This window comes from Elaeis guineensis, chromosome 13 (genome assembly GCF_000442705.2).
Source record: "Elaeis guineensis isolate ETL-2024a chromosome 13, EG11, whole genome shotgun sequence".
NCBI classification, from domain to species: domain Eukaryota; kingdom Viridiplantae; phylum Streptophyta; class Magnoliopsida; order Arecales; family Arecaceae; genus Elaeis; species Elaeis guineensis.
In genome coordinates this window covers 29180991-29203486 of record NC_026005.2, presented here as the reverse complement: position 1 = coordinate 29203486, position 22496 = coordinate 29180991, and the positions used below count along the sequence as shown (strand labels likewise).

Genomic DNA, 22496 nt, shown 5'->3' with positions numbered 1-22496 from the left:
GAAAAAAGATATGGAGCATATTACCTCTTGGTAGGAAGCTCAGTATGAGGTGGAGTTTCAGGAGCCAGTGGGAGCTCAAAGCAAGGTGGAGCTTCAGGTACAGATGGATCGGACACGAGATGGGAGACTCAAGAGGATGACAGATGATGTCACAGGGTGAAGTTTTTATTACCGCATGAGGCTATCCCGAGTAGGTCTTAGATCAGATAGATCACAGCACATGACAGAGATGTGATTGAATGGCTTGGTTCGACTCCCATGTTTGTCCATCTATGAGCAGTTAGATATTTGTCTGAAGGCATGGGGGCGAGAAGATTCAAAAGCTCTCAAAATTATATGAAGGTTGAATGTCGAATTGAGATGGAGATTGTTGATTTTAGCACCTCGAAATCGACCCACAGCAGTCCGAGACAGAGAAGCTCGGGCTTGTGGGTGCCTAGGCCTGTTGTAGTGTGCGTGGCCCAGCAAGGCCTGCAGCGCGCGGCCCAGGCTTGCTGGCTTGCAGCGCGTGCGGCTTAATCGGGGCCTACTCGTGCTGGCTAGCGCGGGCGCACAGCCCAGGCATGCGCCCATGCGGCGCTGGTGTGTGATGCGGTCCATCGTGGACCATGGGGAGTTGTGGTCCACGCCTCATGCATGGACCGTCGCGGTGCAGGGAGCTTTTATCGTGATTCATGGAGTTGTTTTGCACAATTCGACGACCATGAATGTGCAGATATGCAATTTTGCACGATCTGAGGGCCAGAAAAGCTTGCGGGAGAGGTCTGACGGTCAGAACTATTTTTGAGTCTTGAACGATCTTAACTATTTTTGGCCACCGATCTTAACTTCAGTAGCTAATCTAGGCTTGAGCTGCTAATTTTGGCTGCGCTCGCAGGTCCTTAGCCACTAACATCAAGGTGACACCTGGACATCGGACGCCGATCCAAGGAAGGTCCTGAGCCCAGCATCATCTTCGATCGAAGGATCCCTCGCCGATCCTTGCCTTTAGCTACAGGCTGTGTTCTTTTCAACTATTGCTGGCTATCGTATTTGAAAAGGTTGACCTCCATGCGGTCCCATCAAGTCACATCACTCCACGTTGGACCACGCCACTCCAACGACTGGCTGCACACCGGGTGAAGTCTTGTTACATCACGCCACCTTTGAGAGTGGTTGATGCGCACTAGATAAGGTGACGTCCGTCGTCGAAAATCGGATCAGATATCATGGGATGGTACAATTGGAGAGGCCAGAATGGCCTCCCATTACTTTTCCGCATATGGCTCTCGCCTCCTTATAAATGAGGTAAAAAAGGGATCCTCCAAGTATGCACACTCATGCCCTATCACTCTCTTGCACTCCTCGTCTGTTCCAGCTTCCTGACTTGGCCGTTGGAGGGTCCTTACCGGAGCCAACTTTGGTTAGGATTTGTTTTGCAGGTCTCGCCATACCGGTGATTCCTAGTCGACTTCAGCCACTTTGACTAGAGCCAGGAATCTGCAGCAACAAGCAGCATGCCTAAATGATGTTGATCAGGCATTAGGAGGACTTGTGCTGGCATGTCTTTGATCTCACTTCGGTTGTGCATTAGGCTGGTCTTGGGTACTTGAGCAGCACAAGGACCGCAATTAATAGACTTCTAGCTAGGACTTTTTAGGTGAGGTCTTAGGTTGTTACAGAAGGGTATGATGCTGCTGACTTAGCCCATTGCCTATGTAACTAGAGAACACTTCAGCATGAGCCCTTTTAGGACTGATCATGAGCTAGTTGTGTTGTTCATGATTGGACTTGCTTGCATGTCATATTTTCTCGACCCAAACCCAACAAATAAGACTATTGAATTAAAGGGGTCAGGTCAGGGAAATGGATTTGGGTTTAGTTTGCCACCCTTAAATACAATTTCATGGGACCTTCAATTGGAAGTTCCATTTCTAGTCTAAGATCCTCGAATTATAATATCCTACAAACTCTTTGTGTGACTTTATATTTTGCCATTATACTAGATCATACAACCATAATATTCTATTTTCTTGTCCAAGTTTACAGCTTCCCCTACCAAAGGTGCTGTAGGAAAACCTACCCAAGTCAAAAATCAGAAAATCTTAGATATGATAATGAACATTCTATTTATATAAAAATCTTGTCATTTGTTGCATGCAGATTCTTATGGGCAAGCATAAAATAGCTAATAAAATTCAGACATAGATTATCTGACAAATGTTTATGATCCTAAGTTCCTAACCAAAGACCTTTTATTTTATTTATGTGGAGCTTTCAAATTATTTGACAACTCTTTGGAGGAGTACATCCTCCCATGATCGGAGTAGCTTAAAAGATGCCCTTTGGTAACTCCTATTTTTTTCTCTCATCATGTCCCAGCTAAATTTAGCCCTCTGCTTGCAGGGTACTTACTACCATAGTTGAGTTAATATTTGTTTCTTTGAATCTGTTTAATGATTTAAGTCAACAATATTAATATGTCAAAATTAACTTCAAGAGGCCTTAGTCTGGTCTCTGTCAATTAAAACTTCATTTAATAAAGCATATGCACTACAAAGCCATGTGAACTGTCAAGTTTCTGCATAATTCTTCATCAAGCTTCCTTTCTTTTTGGTGGATTCATCAAGCTTGCTTGATAGCAAGTATTTCTTTATCATATACATAGATATTCTTTATCCCTTAATTGAACCTCATTGTAGTGTGATATTCAGCTAATACATGAGTGTCCTTTCCATGTTTCTGAGCACAATGTGAGAATAAATGATCTCCATGGCAGCCAACATTCATAACTGAACATGCCGATGTTTTCAAATTAAGCAATGTATTATTCACATACAAAGATTGCTGACAATTTTCTTTTAAACATTTTATGCAATGCTATTTATATTTTGTGTAGTGTTTTGAGACCTTGCGGGGCTGACAGGGTTGACCTGATTGATCTATCATCCTATAGGCATTATGAATCAGGCTGAGTTCAGATCCTGGATTTAAATAAACATGTTTGATCCATCAATCTGGGTGATTCAACTGTTAGAACCATTTGGGTTGTGGCTGTTTTAGCCCTTGGAGTCAATGCTCGTGTTTTAAAAAGTCAAAGAAAAAACAATAAAGTTGAAACCCTTCAGTTCCCTTGAACCTTGAATGCTTCCCTCTTTTAAGCTGCAACCATGGTCGTTGCCATCATAGACCATAGAAAGGGGTCAAGCTGTTAGGGTGTGTCTCAGAACTTGAATTTTTGCTGCTCACTGATCAGTCTTTTGCTATCAGCCTCTTATTATCTCCTCTATTTCGAATCTACTTGACGATGCTGGGAAGAGGGGAAACTGGGCTGGTGATCATTGTATGAGAGAACCAAGTCATGAAAGGTCAAATAAGTTTTACTTATTTTTCCTCTTTCCTTTTCTACAATTAAGATACTGGGGATAGAGAATAGCAAGAAAGATTCCTCCAGCAAGATCCAGGGTGAGATACATCCTTATCCTGATATAGGTTGCCATCCTTCGATCTAGATTTCATGAAAATTCTTTGTGAGAGTCAAAGTAGGGTAGGGATTTGATATTAAGTATATATAGGCATGGATTTGAGGAAAGTGATTATTGATAAACTGGTCCAAACATTGTCACAATGGTGACCAAGAACCCAGCCATTGAGATGAGTCCATGGGGGGGATGACTTTTAGACCACCATTTTTGTGGATAGTCTACATGATTCACTACTCATACATTCTATTTCTTCAAAGATTGTAGCTTCAGCTTGTAGAGATTATGACTGGTTCAATAAAATAAAGCAAACGAAATAAACCAGATCTGGAGGTATCTGATTGTTCAGCTGCTGTTGGATCAGTAATTTTAGATTCTGAAAATTAGATGAGCTGAAAATAGTTTGATTTGGATCCCATTTATCTTTTATTTTTATAGTTTTTTTCTTCATCAATATTTGCATAAATTATTTTATCATTGAAAGAATTGCATATAATTATTTTCTTTATTTGCAGTCTTCAAATTCCTTCCCTTTGAATGGGTTTAGCCTCAATCTGTTGGCTTTATAATTCTTGTATGATGCAATCAGTTTATGTCTTAATAGCTCGTAATGGAGGACTCCAACATTCTTGATGTTAAATTTTCATTATATTTCATTCTCAGGCAACAATAGCATTGCAGTTGTGTTGTAGAACAATGTGGGCACATATCAAGCTCCTCTGTCACATTGGCAAATTGAATGGCACTGACATTGATGACAATTCTGAGGATGGAATCCGAGATGTTATCAAGAATGCATTCACAAGGACTGCTACAATAGTAGATATTCTTTACAAATGCAGTGCCAAAAATATTCAGGAAGTTGTTGTGAAGAGTCTATATGAATTTTCTGCTGCAGAAGATAGGTTTCAGAATACGACTAGCTCTTTGGACTTGGTGAAGTTGTGGGTTAAGGTACTTTCTTGAAAAAATCTCACACTGATTTATGCCATAGCATCTGTTCAATTCTACTAAACTATTTTTGGAACCTTAGATGATATGCAAAGATTTTGAGGATGCTGATTCGGTGGAAATCGCTCCTGTTCTCTATTCTTTGCTAATAAGCTATTATCCGAGGTGGTCAAAGAAGACAGTGGGAAAGATTCTTGAGCAGGTTTAATTCTCATTGGTTTATCTTTTGATGGCAGTAAGCTGTGTTTGCTTCTTTTATTCAAGTGCCTTATTGAACATATTTCTCAATTTTTGCAGGAGCTTATAGCATATGGAATGATGGAAGCTAGATATCCAGATATATGCCAGAAAATGCAACTAAAAGTTGTAGATATTCTCTTAAATGAAGTATATACTACAAAAGATTATTATATGCAGAGATCAAGGATTTTTGTTAGAAAGGGCAAAGTTATTAGAGGTTGTGGAGTAGAAGGGCTCAGCCGCTGTATTGAGTGCCTCTCTGAAGCTATTTCCTTGCTTGTGAGTTTCTTTCCTTATCATAATTCTTAGTTTGTTGACTCTTATTTCCATGTAGCATTATCTGGCATTGTTATACATATGAGAGTCAGTTGAGTGGTTGACATGTATTTCTTGATGTAGCAGAATGACATCTCAGGTAATCCTTCTCAGGGCAATGCTTCAGTTCTGCATCACTTGGCTCTCATATACTGCTTGCTTGCACAGTGTGCTCAGGAGGCTAACCAAGATGGCAAGGTGGGTTGTGCAAGAGTAATTCTCAAAATCTTGAAACCTACATGTTTTGGGTGCTCATTTTCTTTGCAAACATCTTTTAGAATGAGATTTCTTATTATATCTGAAATATATACTTTGGAAAACAGATAATCCTGGACAATGTCGGATATGCACTAAAGTTATGGTTGAGCATGGACATCCAAAGTTGTTCTGCAGATCGCTGTCTTGAAAGGGCATCAGAAAATGTGATACCAATATTGTGTGCTGTAGTCGATTTGTTGTCTTTGAAGGTAAGATATTTGGGCTGCATGACTGGTTGCTATGTCTTCAAAACTTTCTTAGTCCACATGTTATTAGGGATTTTGCTGACTGCTGCAATCCATGTCATTCCTACATCACCACTCCAGGGTTGCTTGAAATTTCAGAATGACATTTGTAAACTGATGATCATGTTATGCAAGTGGGAAAACATCCCATTGGAAAAGTGCATTGCTATGCTATGGAGTGGAAGAAGGCTTAGTCATTCACTTTGCAGTTCTCCAATATCTGAGAATTTTATTTTGGATATATCAAAATACCCTGGTGTTAATGCGGACTCCTTTGATTATTGGATAAACTGTATTAAAGGTCATCCACCATCGCTATGCATGTTTCTCCAGAAGTTGTCACTCAACAATTCTGTTTTCCCCGAAGTAAGTGGATGTACTTTTGAAAGATCCTTTGGTTCACAAATTACCGTGGATGAAGTTAAAAAGGTTGCATCATCCCTAATCGTGGATGTAAGTTTTTGTGGATATAATATGGCTACAATTTGTGCTAGATATTTATAAATATTACAAACTAAGTTACCTTTAGCTTTTTGCTTTATTTGGCTGTTGTAGGTTCCATTGCCCACTCAATCAGCTTTTATTGCTGGATATCTGTACTATGATTTGTCTGAAAGGCTTTTCTCCAGGGGACGAATTTCCGAGGTAATTCGCACAATCTATCACCTGAGATGTTTTTACTTACTGATGCATTCAGTTTTCTATGATTTGGTTACCTTTGAAGCAGCATATAAATCATGTCTTACTGTTGATTGTTCTCATTAAAATATCAGCAGAATGGCAAATCCTTATCACAGAAATGAGAACCATTAATATCACCAATCTGAACTCAGTAAAAGTAGTTTCGTTTTGAATCTTAGGTTATTCTTATGTAGTTGATCTGCTGATTGGCAATGCTGATTGGTGATGGATAACAAATAAGAAAAGTTTGAACCATTGGTGTTATAATCACTGTTATATTGAACCAGACAACCTACTTCTACCCGCTAATCTGATTATATAATGAATTTTCTCGTGAATTCAAGAGCTACGTTTGAACAGATAACAAACGTTTTAATAGTTGATGTTATAATCAAGCCCAAAGTTTCTTCTTCTTTTCCTGTTTGTATCCCATGATAGTATGGCCCCACAACATGTAGGCAGTGACCCATTTGTTCTCCCATGACATAGTAGGCTACACTCCTCTCCCACAACACAATCTCCACTTTTGGCTCTTTTTAGGCTCCAACTGTAGGATAGAGAAGAAGAGGCACCGGCCTCATCCATTAGTAATGGCAACGGAAGGCGAGCCACAAGACAGAGGAGAGCGAAAAAGTGCAGGAGCATGTCAAATCAGTGAGATGGGATCGTATATTATATTCAATATTGAAGTTTCTTCCCTGCTTTTTGATCTTGAGCTTCTGACTTGGGTTGTTTGAACTTGAATAGCTGAACCATTCAAAGCGGCAATTTCAGGAGTTCTCAAACATTTTCAGGCTCCGGTGTGATGCAACCTGCCAAAGCTTGCAAGTGATAGGTTAAACCAAGGTTCACTGTCTCGGAACCAGTATGGGCTAGTTTCAGTACATGGTTTGGTATGGTATGAGACATTATGCCGAGTGCTAGTATGGTAAGAGTACGGTATGACATGCTCAATATTGTATAGTACCGACTGGTATGGCAAACAAACATATCTACCCATTAACTTGTTCGGTTTTCAAAACATTGCTTTTGCGTAAATCTGGTATGGAATTAGGACAAACAATGGGAAATGTGACCTTGAAACTGTCCTATAATTTAGAAACAAGAACAATTGACTTCCCTAAGATTGGTTGTGAGGAAAGATACAATGCATATAAGGAACATAACTGATGCTTTCACGTTGAGCATATTGATTATTTAGTACTTGAAGCTTGTTAGATCAAAATGATGTTGCATTGTGAGAATACGGAAGGAGGGAACAAATTTTGAAGTTTCAAGGTTGTTGGTTGTAATGCATAGCTATATAACTAACTTATGGTTATATTTCTTCTATAAAAAACTTGCTTATTTTCATTGATTAAGTTTTCTTATAGTGTGGCTAATCTATGTTTTGGGGAGTTTCTCAACTCACATGGACTCTGAGCATTTGCAAAATTGATTGTAATCCTGCATAACTCATCCTTGCAAAGCTATGAAGATGTTGAGCATAAAACTAAACTACCATTGGGCTTGACAATAAGTAGATGACTTAATTGTGATTTCACTAGTAGGAATGGAAGTAGATTCAAAATTCAATGATGGGGAAGCAATAGATCTAGAAAGTGGAACAAAGTGAGAAATCCTGAAAACAATAAAGTGAGTTGAAGTTATGCTTAAAGTATCATAATTACCAAAAGACCTTTTATGATTGAACTAATATATGGGAAAAGAACCACAACTAAAACTTTTTAGTTAGAAGATATTTAAATATGTTTGTGGCCTATGTTTTATAGATGATTTCATCTGACACTTAAACATTAGTGGGTATGGCAACCGGCTGTGGGTCCGTCAGAAGAAATTCTTAGATACTAGAAGGATCAAATACTTAGACATACATTTGCACAAACACAAATAACCAAAATCATGTAACATAGTTCATAGCAGGGAACATTGAATCAACCCAAACCAGTGGTTCGGCTTGTATGGAACCTAATTGATGCTGATCTAGGGTACTTTGATTGTGTGGGTCGGTTTGGCCTATAAGTATCACCTCCCCCCAACCTCTCGATAACTTCTCTTGATGACCGATGGCCTTGCTCCACCACTTTTTCTCTCTCTTTTGACGTCAATTTTTGCTGACGAGGTAAGCCTCCTCCTCTCTCTATCCCCTCAATGGGTACTCTTGATTGTGCCTTAGGTTTGAAGTCCCGATTGTTCCTTCGAGCTGCTCTCTCTCTCTCTGGACACCTAGGGATGGCAACGGGTAGGGTACCCTTAAAATTTCCCTTACCCGTATCTAAACCCATTTAAAATCTTCCTACCCAAACCTGTCCCAAACCCAATTACAAACTTAACCAAAAATCCCAAACTCATCCCATTTAAAATTGGTATACCTACCGGGTATCCGAACCCACCCAATCATCCTTTATTTGGGTACCCAAACTGCTCGGCCAAAATATCATGAGAAAGGAGTTCCATAAATTGAAAATTTTGCAGCCAAAGAAGAATCCTTTTGATCAAAAATCCCCAAACCCCACAAAAATATCATGCTTCTACCAAGATTAAGCTCTCAAACCGCAAGGCACTAACTCACGCTGCCACAACTCGCACAAAATCCTAGATGCTTTTGAGAAAACCCCGATCGGAACCTAAGAAATCCCTCCAATCTCCCTTAGGTGCTCTCCTTCCCCACATATCTCCAAAGAAGAGAATGAAATGAAAAGAAAAGGAAGCGAAAGACAAGAAAAGAAGATCAATCTATGTGGGAAAAGGTCTTACCTTTTATTTTTTCCATCTTTCCTTTGATTTCGTGGATTTTTCCTATATATGTTTTTCCCAGTATTTCTTTTGTTTTTTTCGTCCTTAGGAGTCTCAATCAAGTAGGACTCTCAATTGTGTGAGAGGCTTGGAGCAGTGGCAATTTTGCAGCCAAAGAAGAATCCTTTTGATCAAAAATCCCCAAACCCCACAAAATATCATGCTTCTACCAAGATTAAGCTCTCAAAACCTCAAAGGACGGACTAACACCGCCACCACTCGCATAAAATCCCAAATGCTTGAGAAAAAATCCCAACCAAAACCTAAGAAATCCCTCTAATCTCCCTCAGGTGCTGTCCTTCCCCATAGACCTCCAAGAAAAGAGAATGAAATGAGAAGCAAAAGAAACGAAAAGACAAAAAAAGGTCTATCTATGTGGGAAAAGCTCTTACCTTTTATTTTTTTTTATATCTTTCCTTTAATTTCATGGATTTTTCCTATGTTTTCCCTCGTATTTCCTCTATTTTTTTTGTCCTTAGGAGTCTCAATTAGGTGAGAGGCTTGGAGTAGTAGCCGAATAGAGAAGCTTAGATGATGGCTAGGGTTTTGTGTTGGTGTTTATATATAACTGGATTCGGGTAGTGGGCCTCCGAGGGGTAAATTTCAAACCTGTCTCAATCCCATTCAGGTTTTAATTTTAAATCCCAAATCTGTCCCAAACATGAAATGCTGTATCATGCCGAACCGGTCGGTACACCCCATACCAAGTCGGATCAGTGGGGAACCGGCACGGTTCAAACAATATACCGGCGAAGGAGGGAGGGAAAGAGAGGGAAAGTGAGAAAGAGAGAGAGGGAGGAGGAGAGGGAGGGAGGTGGGAGCCGCTGGAGGCCAGCGGTGGCCATCGGAGGGCCGCGAAAGCATCCGCGGCTCGTCGGTTCGCCCGATAGGGCTTAGAAATGAGCGAGAAAGAGAAAGGGGGAGATCGTCAGAGATGGGAGCGGGTGGCGTCGTGGTTGCAGATGCGGACTTTGCTGAGGCCAGGAGAGGGGGATGGCAAAAGCGGCATGGACGGCATTGCGGTCGTAGAACAGGGGCTGTTGTCCCTGTTCACGCAATCTCCTTTTTTAAAAATGAAGATCAATAGTAAAGCTGGCAAAGTCGGTAAATCATTTGTCGGCGTCACTGTTTAAAAGATTTTTTTAAAAAAAATTAAAATCAATGCTGGCTTCACTTAAGTTTCGATTTTTTTTAAAAAAATCGTGAACAGGGGCATCGCTCCTGTTTCACGCCCGCGGCGCTGTGCGCATGGACTACGCTGTCCGACGGCTACGGCGGCGAGCCGGAGGCTATCCGATGGCCCCGCCCCCTCCTTCCCCTCCCTCTTTTTCTTTCTTCCTCCCCCTCTCTCTCTCTATTTCTCTCTCTCTTTTTTTCTTCTCCCGATTCAGGTCCGGTGCCTTCATCGATTCGCTGCCGGTTCGGTATGATACGGAACGATATCGAACCGTATCACCGGCCGGCCGAAATGGCCATCGGTACCGAGACGGCGAACCTTGGTCCCAAACCTTTTAAGGTATGGTAAATGGATCTTATTAGAGTTTGGGATGGGTTAGGTACATGGAAAAGCCTGCTTGACCGCCATCCCTATGGACACCGGCCACCATCGATGAGGTAAGCCCCCCTCTCTCTCCCCTTTTCCCTCTCCTTCCTCTTTGATAGTGATCATCAACCCCCTTCGCTCGCCCCCCACCACCCCACCCCCCACACACACCTTGTTCTCTCTCCCTTTCCTTGGTTCAATATCTATCCCATAAAATTTAGGTAAAGTAAAGAAAATATAAGAAAAATATAACGCATAAGTGCAGGCCTCCCTCAATTAGATGCATGCGATGTTTTAAAAATTATTCAAGTGGAACCCAAATTCTTATCATGACCATTCCTCCAAAATTACTATTACTATTTCCAACAATTGATAGCCAATGCTGGGTATTTTAGTTCTACTGGGTTCTTAGATACATTTTGTTTCCCTGCTATTTCTTCATATGCCACTAATTCTTCTTTATCAAATGACACTATTGCAACCCTAAACATAAATATTCTTGTCACGTTTTTCAACGATAAGAAGAGAACTGGCTATGAGAACTTGCTTTGTTTTACTTTTTCATATGTCCTTTTGTTTGAGTTATTCTTTAACCATTGCCTATGAAAGATATTTGTGCTTGCAGTGTCTTTAACAATTACTTAATGAAACCTGTATCTTTCTACTGCAATACTGACTCAAAGATGATGTAATATTATTATTTATGGGTGTAGCAGCTAAATTTCCTCTTTTGTTTTTGACCTTAATATGTATCCCTTGATTTATTTTTCACAAGTGCTTTATGATGAATTAATAATACATATAGGCTCTTTCATATGCGAGAGAGGCCTTCCGGTTGCGCAAAAAGCTTTTGCAGAGAAAATTCATATATTCCGTTGAGCAGCAGTCTGCAAAATCAATTGGTTCAGGGAAAGCAACTCAGTCTGGGCATGACCATATTTGCCTTGAGGCAATGGGATCAGTTATTAGTGAAGTTTGGCCAGATATTATCAAATCAGGCCACTCAGGAGATTTTATTCTGACACCATGGGGCATTCTTGGATGCTACCTTGAAAGCATTTTGCAGGTCTTTATTCTCTCTCTCTCTTTTTTTTTCCCCTTATAATTCAAAATGGCTAATTGCACTTTCATTTACTGCTTCACGTTGATAACTCTTTTTTAGTAATTGATAATTCTATGCTCAGGTTGGAATGATCCATGAATCAATGGGTAATGGGACAGAAGCTGAAAATCTTTTCCGGAGGGGAAAAGTGATATCCTCATTGCAAGGTTTACCCATTCTTGAGACTGCTTTTACATCATTACTAGGTATTCCTTTATAATATATTACTTTTTCTTTCTGGTAGTAAGTTATCTATATTTCTTCTTTTTGTTAATATGATTTAAATACTAGTAATATCTTATTCCCAAGGTTTTATTCAGGTCAATTATACCGGAGGAAACAACTCTGGGATTTAGCAGAAACTGAGCTCAATTATGCCAAGACACTTCTTGAAAAAAATGACACGATTATTTCCTGCAAGCACTGCAAGTTAGCCTTTGAAGTTACAATTGATATGCAGATCGGAGATTTATTTAGAAACCTCTTTGATAAAGGTTTGAAGATAGAATCAACAAAGAGTATTTCAGATGCTCTTGTCTTGTATAGATTAGCTCTAGACAAACTGAATCACGCGGAGTTATGCAGTTATTGTACAGAAGATGCAAATCATGGAGATGTGAATGCTGATAAAGTGCGGTTTCTGGCGAAGAAAATGAGATCCCCTTTATGCAGTATCTGTGCGTCATTAAATCACATTTCTGGTATCCCTCATGCGGGACAGATGCCATCAGAGGTTGATAAACTGTCTCCGCTAAATGCTGTAGGTAAAAAGTCACTTTTAAACATGGAAGTGAAGAAAAGATCTAAAAATCCATCAAAGTTTATAGCAAAGGAACAAAATTTGAATGTAGAACTCAAACCAAGAAGAACTCATTCTACTAACCGAAGTGCAAATATTGCAACTGAGGTGGATAGCAAGTATGACAGATCTGACAATCATGGGTTTTGTCCTGATACTCACAGTCTTGGAAAAGTTGAAAAGAAACTAGATGAAACTTCTCCATCTGACTTTGGGTGCAGTGAACAATGCATATGCAACAGAATAACTTGTTGGAGATGCCTTGTAATCAATGTGATGGAAACTGGATCCATGAAAAATATTATCCATCTGAAGTGGAAGTGTCACCATAGGCGTGTTGTATTGGTGCTTCTCTTGAAGATAGGTATAAACTGTTGGATGCAAATCTTTTAAGTACGAGACAACTACATTCAAATATGTCTTTTTCCTTTTTAATGTTGCCTCATATCTGATAGTTTATGAACATACTATAAAGAAACTTGTTTATTACCTCCTGATTTTTTTCCCAGCAAGATGTTTAGGGGCTTATGATGGGAAACATGCAGAACATGAAGTACATGATGCATTATTGCAATATATATCTGTATTTTTCAGTACAAAACCATTCTCTCAGAGTTGTCATGGAATTCCTGATTGTCACTTGATTGAGCTTATCGTCAATGAGAATTCAAGTGATGCTTTTTCTATCGAACGTGCAGCACTTTTATACCACATGAGTTGGCTTTTACTAAAGGACTGCCTCACAGAACATCCCAGGTGATATACATTTGCTTCAATTTATACTTATACTGCAACATGTATCATGTTTACTTCAGTCATACTATAGCAATGTGCCAAACCTGTCATAACTTTATTTTGTATTTTTTTGCCTTTACCAGGACCATATGTTGTGGCCTTTCCAAAATGCCGATGTCGAATATTGTTTCATGGTTGTTGAGAGCCTTCATGCTCTGTTGTCATCTCCCCTTACTTTCTCAAAAGGTCTTGAGTTTCGTGAAAATGGATTAATGATTGTTTAATATGCATGAATATCTTCCACCGATCACATAGTCGACATTTGGGATTCAATGTTGAACAATTTTCTTTTACTTATCTGTTTTTTGGGTCAGCTATCGTCTATGCACCTGGAGGTGGCTCTAAATTGGTTTCCATTTTTTGCGATGCAGGTCTCCAGGCTCCTTTCTTCCTTATTCTTACTTTCCACATTAGATGGCTCCATTACATTACCTTTGCATTCTGAAAAATCTCTCTCTCTAAATCATTGGGCTGCATATTTTCATCAAGCTTCCATTGGTACCTATATGCATTGTCAATACCTTTCTTGTGTTAGAGATCTGGCCTGCAACAACAATAAGACTTCAGAGGTTTGTTCATGTGTTTTCTTTAGCATGAATACTTCTAGCGCACTTTTAACTTATTACAAGCACAGGTTTTTTCTGAAATCGAAGAAAACTTAGCATATAACTTTGCTTTCTTTATTTCTGCTATATTTATAATAATTATGCATCAGTTATCATTGGCTTTTAGATAATGATTCATGACTATTGTAAATTTGCAGATAAACAGTCTTTCTTCATTTAATCTTATTCTTGACCTTATACCATGTATTACATCATTGCTAGAGTTTTGCATTTGAGATGCATGTGACTTTCAAATACCAACATTTTAGGTTGTGGTCTCAAAAAATTAATGATGACAACTCAGAGATGTTAGGAATAGTAATTTTCATGAAAATATGTCCCAAGGAGGCTTAGAGTTCACAACCATTACAAATTGGCTATGGATTGGGGGTTCTCTACATGAGTTTAATCTCATGTGGCTTCAAGAGCAGAGTTATCTAATGAAAAAAAATAAAGAACTCGGAGAGCAGTTAGAGGGAGGTGAGTGGCACTCCCTAGTGCACCTAGACAAAAGATAGATGGACGGGTGGAGTTTTGAAGGAAAGAGAGAACAGAGATGAGGAAAGTTGCTGGCTCTCTTGGAGAAGTAAGAAAATAGGAATAGCTGTGGAGCCAGACTAAAGGTGAAGTCAAGACCTGAGTATTCAAAAACAATCTAGCAAACATAGGTTTTGTGGGGGCGGGGGGTGGGGGGTGGTTTCAAAAATGATAGGTTTTTGTTTTGTAGTATCTGATCATTTTTATTGCTGTTGCAAGAACGATCTAGTTTTTATATTTTTGATACTTTTCTCCCAACTGTGCTAATACACCTAGTCATATGTTTAAGTGATATCGAATGCATATATCTTTTGTGTGGATGCACAAATTTTTGATACTAAATGCATATGTATATTGGGCCATACTGTACATTCATGGTCTAGAGCCATTCGGGTGTCAAAGGAGCCCAAAAACCCAACCAACATGGATCTGATCTGATATCTGGGATTTGTTTCAAGAAAAGGGATTCAATAACTTATCTACTAGGGTTTGGGCTCTAGTTTTAATCCTAAAAGACGTTTACTTGGTTGGATTGGGTTTTGGCGAATGCATGTTAAAAAGTCTAAAACACGACCAAATTTTAGACATACATGCATCCGTGTACGTGTGCATACATACTATATATAGGAGTTGGTATGCTGCTTCCAAGCCTTGGGAGGCCACCCTAGGGCCAGGACAGGAGTGGTCCTGGGTGGAGGTAGTGCATAGCTCTCCATGGACTCGAGATTCAAGCGACAAGAACTTCGAGGGGCTTGGTTGAGGCTCCAGATACCTGGGAAGACAAGATGGAGCAAGAAACCAGAGCCAGGGTTGAAGACTGCAGAGGAATAGCAGATTGAGGGCACTAGGTTGACTCAGACTGAGACTGGATCGACTAAGTCGCAGAGGGCGTGCTAGACAGAAAGTGTCTCGGGAATTCTGGCATGGCACGTAGGTGAGTTGGCTCAGTCTCAATCTGAGTTGACTCAATCCCAGATTAGTCGACACAATCTGAGACTAAGCCGGTTCAGTTGCACGGGCAGAGCTGCACGAGATTTTTGCGTGGGTCTAAGATCGAATTTTGATCCTAGAGACTTAAGGCTTGGTTTGATAGGTCTCAAGGGGGCTAATCAAGAGTTTGGACTGGAGATCAAGTTCAAGGGATGAGAGCATGTGAGACATCGGCTCGATGAGTGCTTTCATGTATTGGGTTAGCCTAGGGAGTTTTTTGGTTAGGGTCGTTGAACCCGTTGTATTGGTATATATATGGATCATTGTAATACCAAGATAGAGAGAATCAAAAGAAGAGCTTTTTCTCCTGAAACCCTAGCCGCCATCTCTCTCGTTCTCTCTCATGTTCTCATCCATGATCCAATCAGATTTTCACGTTCTTCTTGTCTCTTCTCAAGTTTTTTGGATTAACACCCAGGTTCTGTGCAAGACATCAGTCGCAGCTGGTATCGGAGAGGTATCAGGTCCCTACAATTGATATCAGAGCCAGATTGAGCATAGAGGAAGAAGAGAAGATCAAGGAGTTGTCTGCAGCAGAGGATCAGCAGCAAGATTTCAGATCTAGGATTTTCTCCAGGATTTGTGAGGAAGAGATCTGGAGGCTGTTGTCCACAATCCCCCATCAAGTATTTTTTGGATCCATCTTGTGTGCTATTGTGATTGGGTTTGATCATGGAAAGTAGCGGGGTAAAAGTTGAATTTGATAAATTTGATGGGAAGGGGAGTTTCACCATGTGGAAGGTGAGGGTGGAGGATTTTTTGGTACAGATGGGATTGGATTCGATCTTGGAGGATAGGTCAGAGGGGATGGATAACAAGCAATGGATGTGTTTGGGGAAAAGGGCATGTGCCACGATTAGGGCTTGTCTGGCGGATGAGGTTTTGTATGGTGTGTTGGAAAAGAGATCATCCAAGAGTTTGTGGTCGAGATTACATATGTTGTATATGGGAAAAAAATATGTGCAACAAATTGATGCTGAAGAAGCAACTGTAAAGCCTTCGAATGCAGGAAGGCGAGGATGTTGCGGGGCATATTCAGCGATTCTATCGGATAAGCATGGATTTGCTCAACATTGGGGTGGAGCTTGAAGAGGAGGACAAAAGCTTGCTGCTATTATGTTCACTATTCGGAAGCTTCAATCTGTTGGTGACGACGCTGCTGTATGGTTAGGAGACACTGATGTACGAGGAGATCATTTCAATGCTAAGGTCCAACGAGCAGCGAGAATGGATAACGAAGAGGGAGATCTTTCAGGAGGTTTTGCGGTGTCAGAGAGGCCCAGGAAAGGGAACAAAAAGGGCAAGCAGATGGGGCGAAGACAGTCTCAAAAGGACAGCAGTAAGGAGGCTAGGAAGTACTACAAGTGCAGTGTAGCAGGGCATTTTAAGTGGGAGTGTCTATTTAGGAAGAAGGGAGGAGAAAGGAACAACTCGGATTCCATTGGTTCAGTTGCTGAAAGTGAAGAGTCGGATGAGTTCTTGGTGGTTTCGGAGCCCGTGGGGTGGGTGTATCCGAGACAGCTTTGGAGGGATCCACGGAGTGCGGAGGGTCCGAAGAGGCAGCGACGGTGTTCGAGGTGCAGCAATAGGCCCAGCAGGACAGTGTTGGGTGGTTGATCTCGGAGGACTCGGGTACAGAGTCGGCTTCTGTAGCATCAGGAGGACTTCGGATTCAGGTGGAGCATTGGGAGGAGGTGGCTTCATAGATGGAGACGGTTTTGGCATATGTTCAGAGCGGGGAGGTGCGAGAGGAGCGATATCTCAGCACCAGCGTCAGGGTTGCATAGAGCCAGGTGGAGCGGAGTGTGCAGGTGGAGAGGTGTGGCTCTGAGGAGACCGTGTCAGGTGTATTGGTTGCAGCGAGTGCCAGTTTAGGAATGCTGCAATTTCGCCAAGAAAGTCTAGGGCAACAGTTGATGCAGCTGTCAAGCAGAAGAGTGCCTACAATATACTCCAAAGTGGTGCAAAGGAGCAAGTTAGGATCTTTAACGGTGGAGGTGGTCATCCCAAAGGCCTCAAAGAGAGCTCAGCAACTGAAGAAGATTGGCGGAGGCAAGGAGGTCTGCACAAGGGGCTGTCAGGATGCACATCGACAGAGGGATCGTGCAAGAAAATATTACTGGATGTGCCAAGGCTTGGGCGCATCAAGGTGGAGATTGTAGGAGTTGGTGTGGTGCTTCCAAGCCTTGGGAGGCCACGGCAGAAGCCAGGATGTTGGCTTCGGAAGACTAGGATCGGGTTTGGATCCTAGGGCTGGGACAGGAGTGGTTCTAAGGTGGAGGTGGTGCATAGCTCTCATGGGCTCAAGATTCAGGTGACGAGGACTTTGAGGGCTTGGTTGAGGCTTCAGATATTTGGGAACACAAGGTGGAGCAAGGAGTTAGAGCCAGGGCTGAAGACTGTGGAGGAATAGCAGATTTAGGGTACTGGGTTAACTCAGACTGAGATTGGGTCGACCAAGTCGCCGAGGGCGTGCTAGACAGAAGACAACGTCTCGAAAATTTTGGTACGGCACGCAGGTGAGTCGGCTCAGTCTCAGTCTGAGTCGACTCAGTCCTAGGTTAGTTGACTCAGTCTGAGATTAAGTCGGCTCAGTTGCGTGGACAGAGCTGCACGGGATTTTTGCGTGGGTCTAGGATCGGATTTTGATCCTAGGGACTTAAGGTTTGGTTTGATAGGTCTTAAGGGGGCTAACCAAGGGTTTGGACTGGGGATCAAGTCCAAGGGATGAGAGCATGTGAGACATGGGCTCGATGAGTGCTTTCATGTATTAGGTTAGCCTAGGGAGTTTTTGTATTAGTATATATACAGATCATTGTAATATCAAGATAGAGGGAATCAAAAGAAGAGTTTTTTCTCCTGAAACTCTAGCCGCCATCTATCTCTTTCTCTCTCTCACATTCTCATCCACGATCCAATCAGATTTCCACGTTCTTCTTGTCTCTTCTCAGATTTTCTGGATTAACACCCAGGTTCCTTACAAGATATCGGTCCGTAGCTGGTATTGGAGAGGTACCAGGTCCCTACACTATATTTATACCTGCATGCATTCTAGCATGCATGTACACATAAGGTTTTAAGTTTCCGCTAAAAGTGCTCTATTTTGCTCAAAATGCATTGGTTTCAGACTTTCAGTTGACATTGAATGGAAGCTGATATAATTTTTCCGTTTTGTTTGTCTTCAATAGTTTTAGCTAGTTTCTGTTACCGAACTATATTTTTCTTAAGAGAGGTTTCAATGCTTTTCTTTTGATTCTTCTCTTTTTTTTTTTCTTGCTTAGATGTTTTTTCCTCCTTCAAAATAAAATCAGATATCAAAATGAAGTAATGAGAGGTTATTAAGATGAAATAGAAGAAAATACACTTATGTGGATTCCTTTCCTTCTTAGATGGGTCACTAATTTTACTCATGTGGTATTAAATAGGTATTTGTAATTAATTTTGTACTATTGTGTTCTTGTTAGTTTATGCTTGATGTTTGGTATTTGCACTTATTGGTTTAGTGTGTAGTTGTGGTCTACTTAATGCATTAAGCTTCGATATAGTTCACTTTCAACCTGAAACTATCCATCTATAGATTATGATCTTAGAACTGCTATGGGAGGAAGCTCAACTGACTCCTTAGCTTCATTTTGTAGTTCATGTAAACTAATTTCTCAAACTAGTTGTGTCAGACGATTCTTCACTTTTGAATGAAAAAGGATTGGAGGTGCTCTAGTTTCTCTTGCACCCATGCAGCCTGTAAGTGAACCTGGTTTGCCCGTTCTCCATAGGATGGTATTCAGCCACCATATCCGTGTCATCACCTGATTGTGAGCAAAATTTAAGCCTATAAATTATATGATAGAACTGAAAAATGCATAAATTCAATTCAATAGAAACTTAGTGCCCTAAACTATATCGATCGTTGTTTTGTCTCATGGCTACTACCTCACTCTTTATAAAGCTACCATACCCTCCTTAAATATCTTCCTTTGAGTTTCTTAGACATTAGAAAAGTTGAAGTAACATAATGGATTTAAGACACTTTAAATCTTGGGAAAATTATATGAAAACTCATAGAATATAGCACTTTCACTAAAATGGTCTAGTCCCAAGGAGCATTTTTATTTTCATCTGAAATCAGAGTTTTGCCCTCAACAAGATGATCATTCCGTTGAGATAAATGCAGTGTTTAAAAGTGGGGCTGCAAAGTTGTCCAACATATAGCAAAACGAGGGTGACAAAACAAGATGGAGGATGAGATAAGGATCATTCCGTTGAGATAAATGAAGTGTTTAAAAGTGGGCCTACAAAGTTGTCCAACATATAGCAAAACAAGGGTAACAACAACTACCTCGGTGAATAAAATGAAGAAAGGACTACGTTAATAAGTAACCCACACCTAGCTAGGAACCAATGCAAGGATGATGCATGCCCAAGTTTTTAGGAAAATAAGAAAAAAATGCTAGCTCTTTTGGTCTCTTTCAATATTATCATTATCCTCCCCCTCCTTGCCTCCTCTCATCCACGTTACTTCCTCTTCTAGCATCGCCCGGTACTTCAATGGACATCCTCATGCTCTTCTTCCCAAATTGTTTAGTGGGTGCTTGCAGTAGATCCTCTAGGTGGAAGTTGTGCATCCATTTCCTCAAATGACGTCATCCCCATCTTTGCCAACCTTCCTTCTTCCCCTGATCTTTGTCGATGCCATTAGCTAACCTCGATCTTCTCCTCTCCATCACCAACGACTTCTAGTCTCTCTTCCTCTAGAAAGTCATCACTGCTTAGTTCTTCACTATCCCCCTTAACCTCTGATCTCCCTTTGACTTGCCAACTACCTTGTCATTGACACTTGGGGCAACAAGGCCTTCATGAAAGCCATGAAGTTCTATAAGCCCAGCCTCATCTTGTCCTAGTCTTGCAAGCCTAAAAAGGACACCAATGTCCCACATTTTGATGAGATCCATCAGAACCATGATGTCAAGTGCCTTCACAATTATGCCAACTGTGAACAAGACCATCCGCAGCATCAAGTTCAAGAATTGCCCTATGTTGGTGAATAAAAATTCAATCTTGGTTATTGGCATATTGTCCAACATTAGCACAAAGTCCATCAATTTCTCCAAGTTCGGTTTGATGTACACCTACATGCAGAAGAACATTGGCTCAGCAGGGGTCACCATCATGCTTGTGCACTGTAATCTCATTGGTAACACCCAATGAACCACCCTAGGGATTCTTGATTACAAGATCCATGATGATAGCACATAGCTCTGCAAGTCACTGCCATGCTGCACAATCTGTATATGCCATCTGATGCTTGGGAATTTGCTGGATTAGGGTGGGTTGGTGGAGATCCAGAAGAAGAATGCAAAGGATGGTGGATGGAGGAGACTGTGTAGTTGTTTTTTCTTTTTTTAATATCATTTTTAAAGTTTTGAACATGCGTCACCAATATTAGGAGAGGTTGCTGATGTTAATGAGATTAACATTACAGGATTATCGATACCCACATTTTCACTACATGCAGAACAATTTATGCAGGAATACTTTTAAAATATTGTTTATTCTGATGAATGAGAGACACTCCATCTTATGCTTCATCTCACATAGAGGCAAAATCATCCATCAGCCACATGACGGATGAAACTAAAATGGCCATCCAAAGTATACTGTTTCAATGGAAGTGGCATCTTCCGGAAATTTTTATGTAATTTACCTTAAATCTTTATTACCTCTTTGATAGTATTCAATGTCTTATCTACATTACATTCTACCCTATTTATCATAATCTTGACAGTCAAGAGTTCTTGGTTGTTAGGGAGGGAGGTCATTACTTGCACGTATTTGTAAGCTTTGATTTAGGTGGTAAGCAAGGTTAGATGGTAATTATCATAAATCTGGAAACTAACCTAAAATCATGTTTGAATGATCAATGGAAAATCTTTTAAATTCTTAAAAACTAAATCTAGAAAGAACAATAGACATGTTTGGACTACATTTCTCCACAAGTCAAAGACATGGTGATAGCCGCATGGTCATAGAGTATTATCCTACATGTGTGCAAGGCATCTAACCGATAACATAATAGATTCAACAAGGCAGTGGAATATAATTAAAGCAATTAAATTTTCTAATTAATAATTAACAAATCCAAAAACATAAAAAAAAAATTCAAGAATTTGTTCACCGGAATCTAACTTCAACTACTTTCCAGATGTTCAAAAACTAAAATAGAAAACCTATAAAATGCCTCTGACAAACAAATACTAGTTCTAGACCTTGCTAATAATTTTGCTCTTGCATCTAGGCACACTCCCAAGATGGTATCTCATCAGCAACTAGTTCTGTGGATTTGTGAAGAAGGAAGAGACCAAATAATGAACTTAACAGTCCAAACTAGATTTCTCAAGTAATAAATTAATAAGGTTTTCATGCTAATACTTAGCACATATGCACAATCATTATATTTTAATAAGGCAATTTTTATATTCAAGAATATCTAAATTTGTTCAAGTATTCATTTTCATATTCATAAAACAATTTAAAATATCATATTTTGACTACATTGGCATGTAGATTATGACCACTTTTAAGTACTATGGCTGGTCTAGAGGATTGGGCTTGTACCTTGCAGAATGGGCTAGAACACCATAGTTATACCTATAGAACGGTCCAAAATACTGCACTTATACCTTGTAAAGAGGTCAAAATAATGAGTTCTAGGATAGTCAAAGCACTAATATATAAACCGCATTCGCGAGATCCAAAACATAGTCTGAGAGTCGTAGGTTCAAAACATATCAAAGCTATTCATAAATCAGTTATCAAATTCTGCACAATTAAGCACATTAAAAAACATTTCTAAACAAAATAAGTATGACATTTGATAATAAATATAAAAGGAATACTTTTATTTTACAATTTCATTTTCCATTCAAAGCATAATTATATAAAATTCATAATTTGCGTATTAGTCGAGTTATAATCAAATATTTATTTAGAGGCAAATAGATAGAAAGCTATAGAAAAGTAGAATCATTAGATAACTTACAAGCACATTCAATAAACAAATCCAATTAATCTTGAAAAACTTTACTAGAAGCTAATATTCCAAAAATTATGTTTTTACCATAATGTATTCATGATAAATTTTAAAATAAAAATTCTAGGTCTTCGATTCCCCATGATCTAGA

The 22496-nt window shown here is 40.0% G+C and overlaps 1 protein-coding gene across 6 annotated transcripts in view; it reads left to right on the top strand.

Annotated features, from left to right (window-relative positions):
- LOC105035069 (separase) overlaps nucleotides 1-22496 on the top strand; it is a 57317-nt gene that overhangs the window by 13249 nt on the left and 21572 nt on the right. For 3 of the 6 annotated variants that reach the window (XM_073247673.1, XM_010910467.4, XM_073247670.1), the window contains exons 8-20: nucleotides 4125-4415; nucleotides 4495-4614; nucleotides 4710-4931; nucleotides 5052-5165; nucleotides 5291-5434; nucleotides 5552-5923; nucleotides 6026-6115; nucleotides 11296-11556; nucleotides 11675-11798; nucleotides 11913-12755; nucleotides 12901-13147; nucleotides 13270-13372; nucleotides 13558-13755. In XM_073247673.1, the coding sequence (XP_073103774.1) occupies nucleotides 4125-4415; nucleotides 4495-4614; nucleotides 4710-4931; nucleotides 5052-5165; nucleotides 5291-5434; nucleotides 5552-5923; nucleotides 6026-6115; nucleotides 11296-11556; nucleotides 11675-11798; nucleotides 11913-12755; nucleotides 12901-13147; nucleotides 13270-13372; nucleotides 13558-13755 (3129 nt within the window). The remainder of the gene's footprint in view (nucleotides 1-4124; nucleotides 4416-4494; nucleotides 4615-4709; nucleotides 4932-5051; nucleotides 5166-5290; nucleotides 5435-5551; nucleotides 5924-6025; nucleotides 6116-11295; nucleotides 11557-11674; nucleotides 11799-11912; nucleotides 12756-12900; nucleotides 13148-13269; nucleotides 13373-13557; nucleotides 13756-22496) is intronic. The other 3 variants (XM_073247675.1, XM_073247672.1, XM_073247674.1) reach the window with 3 other exon arrangements.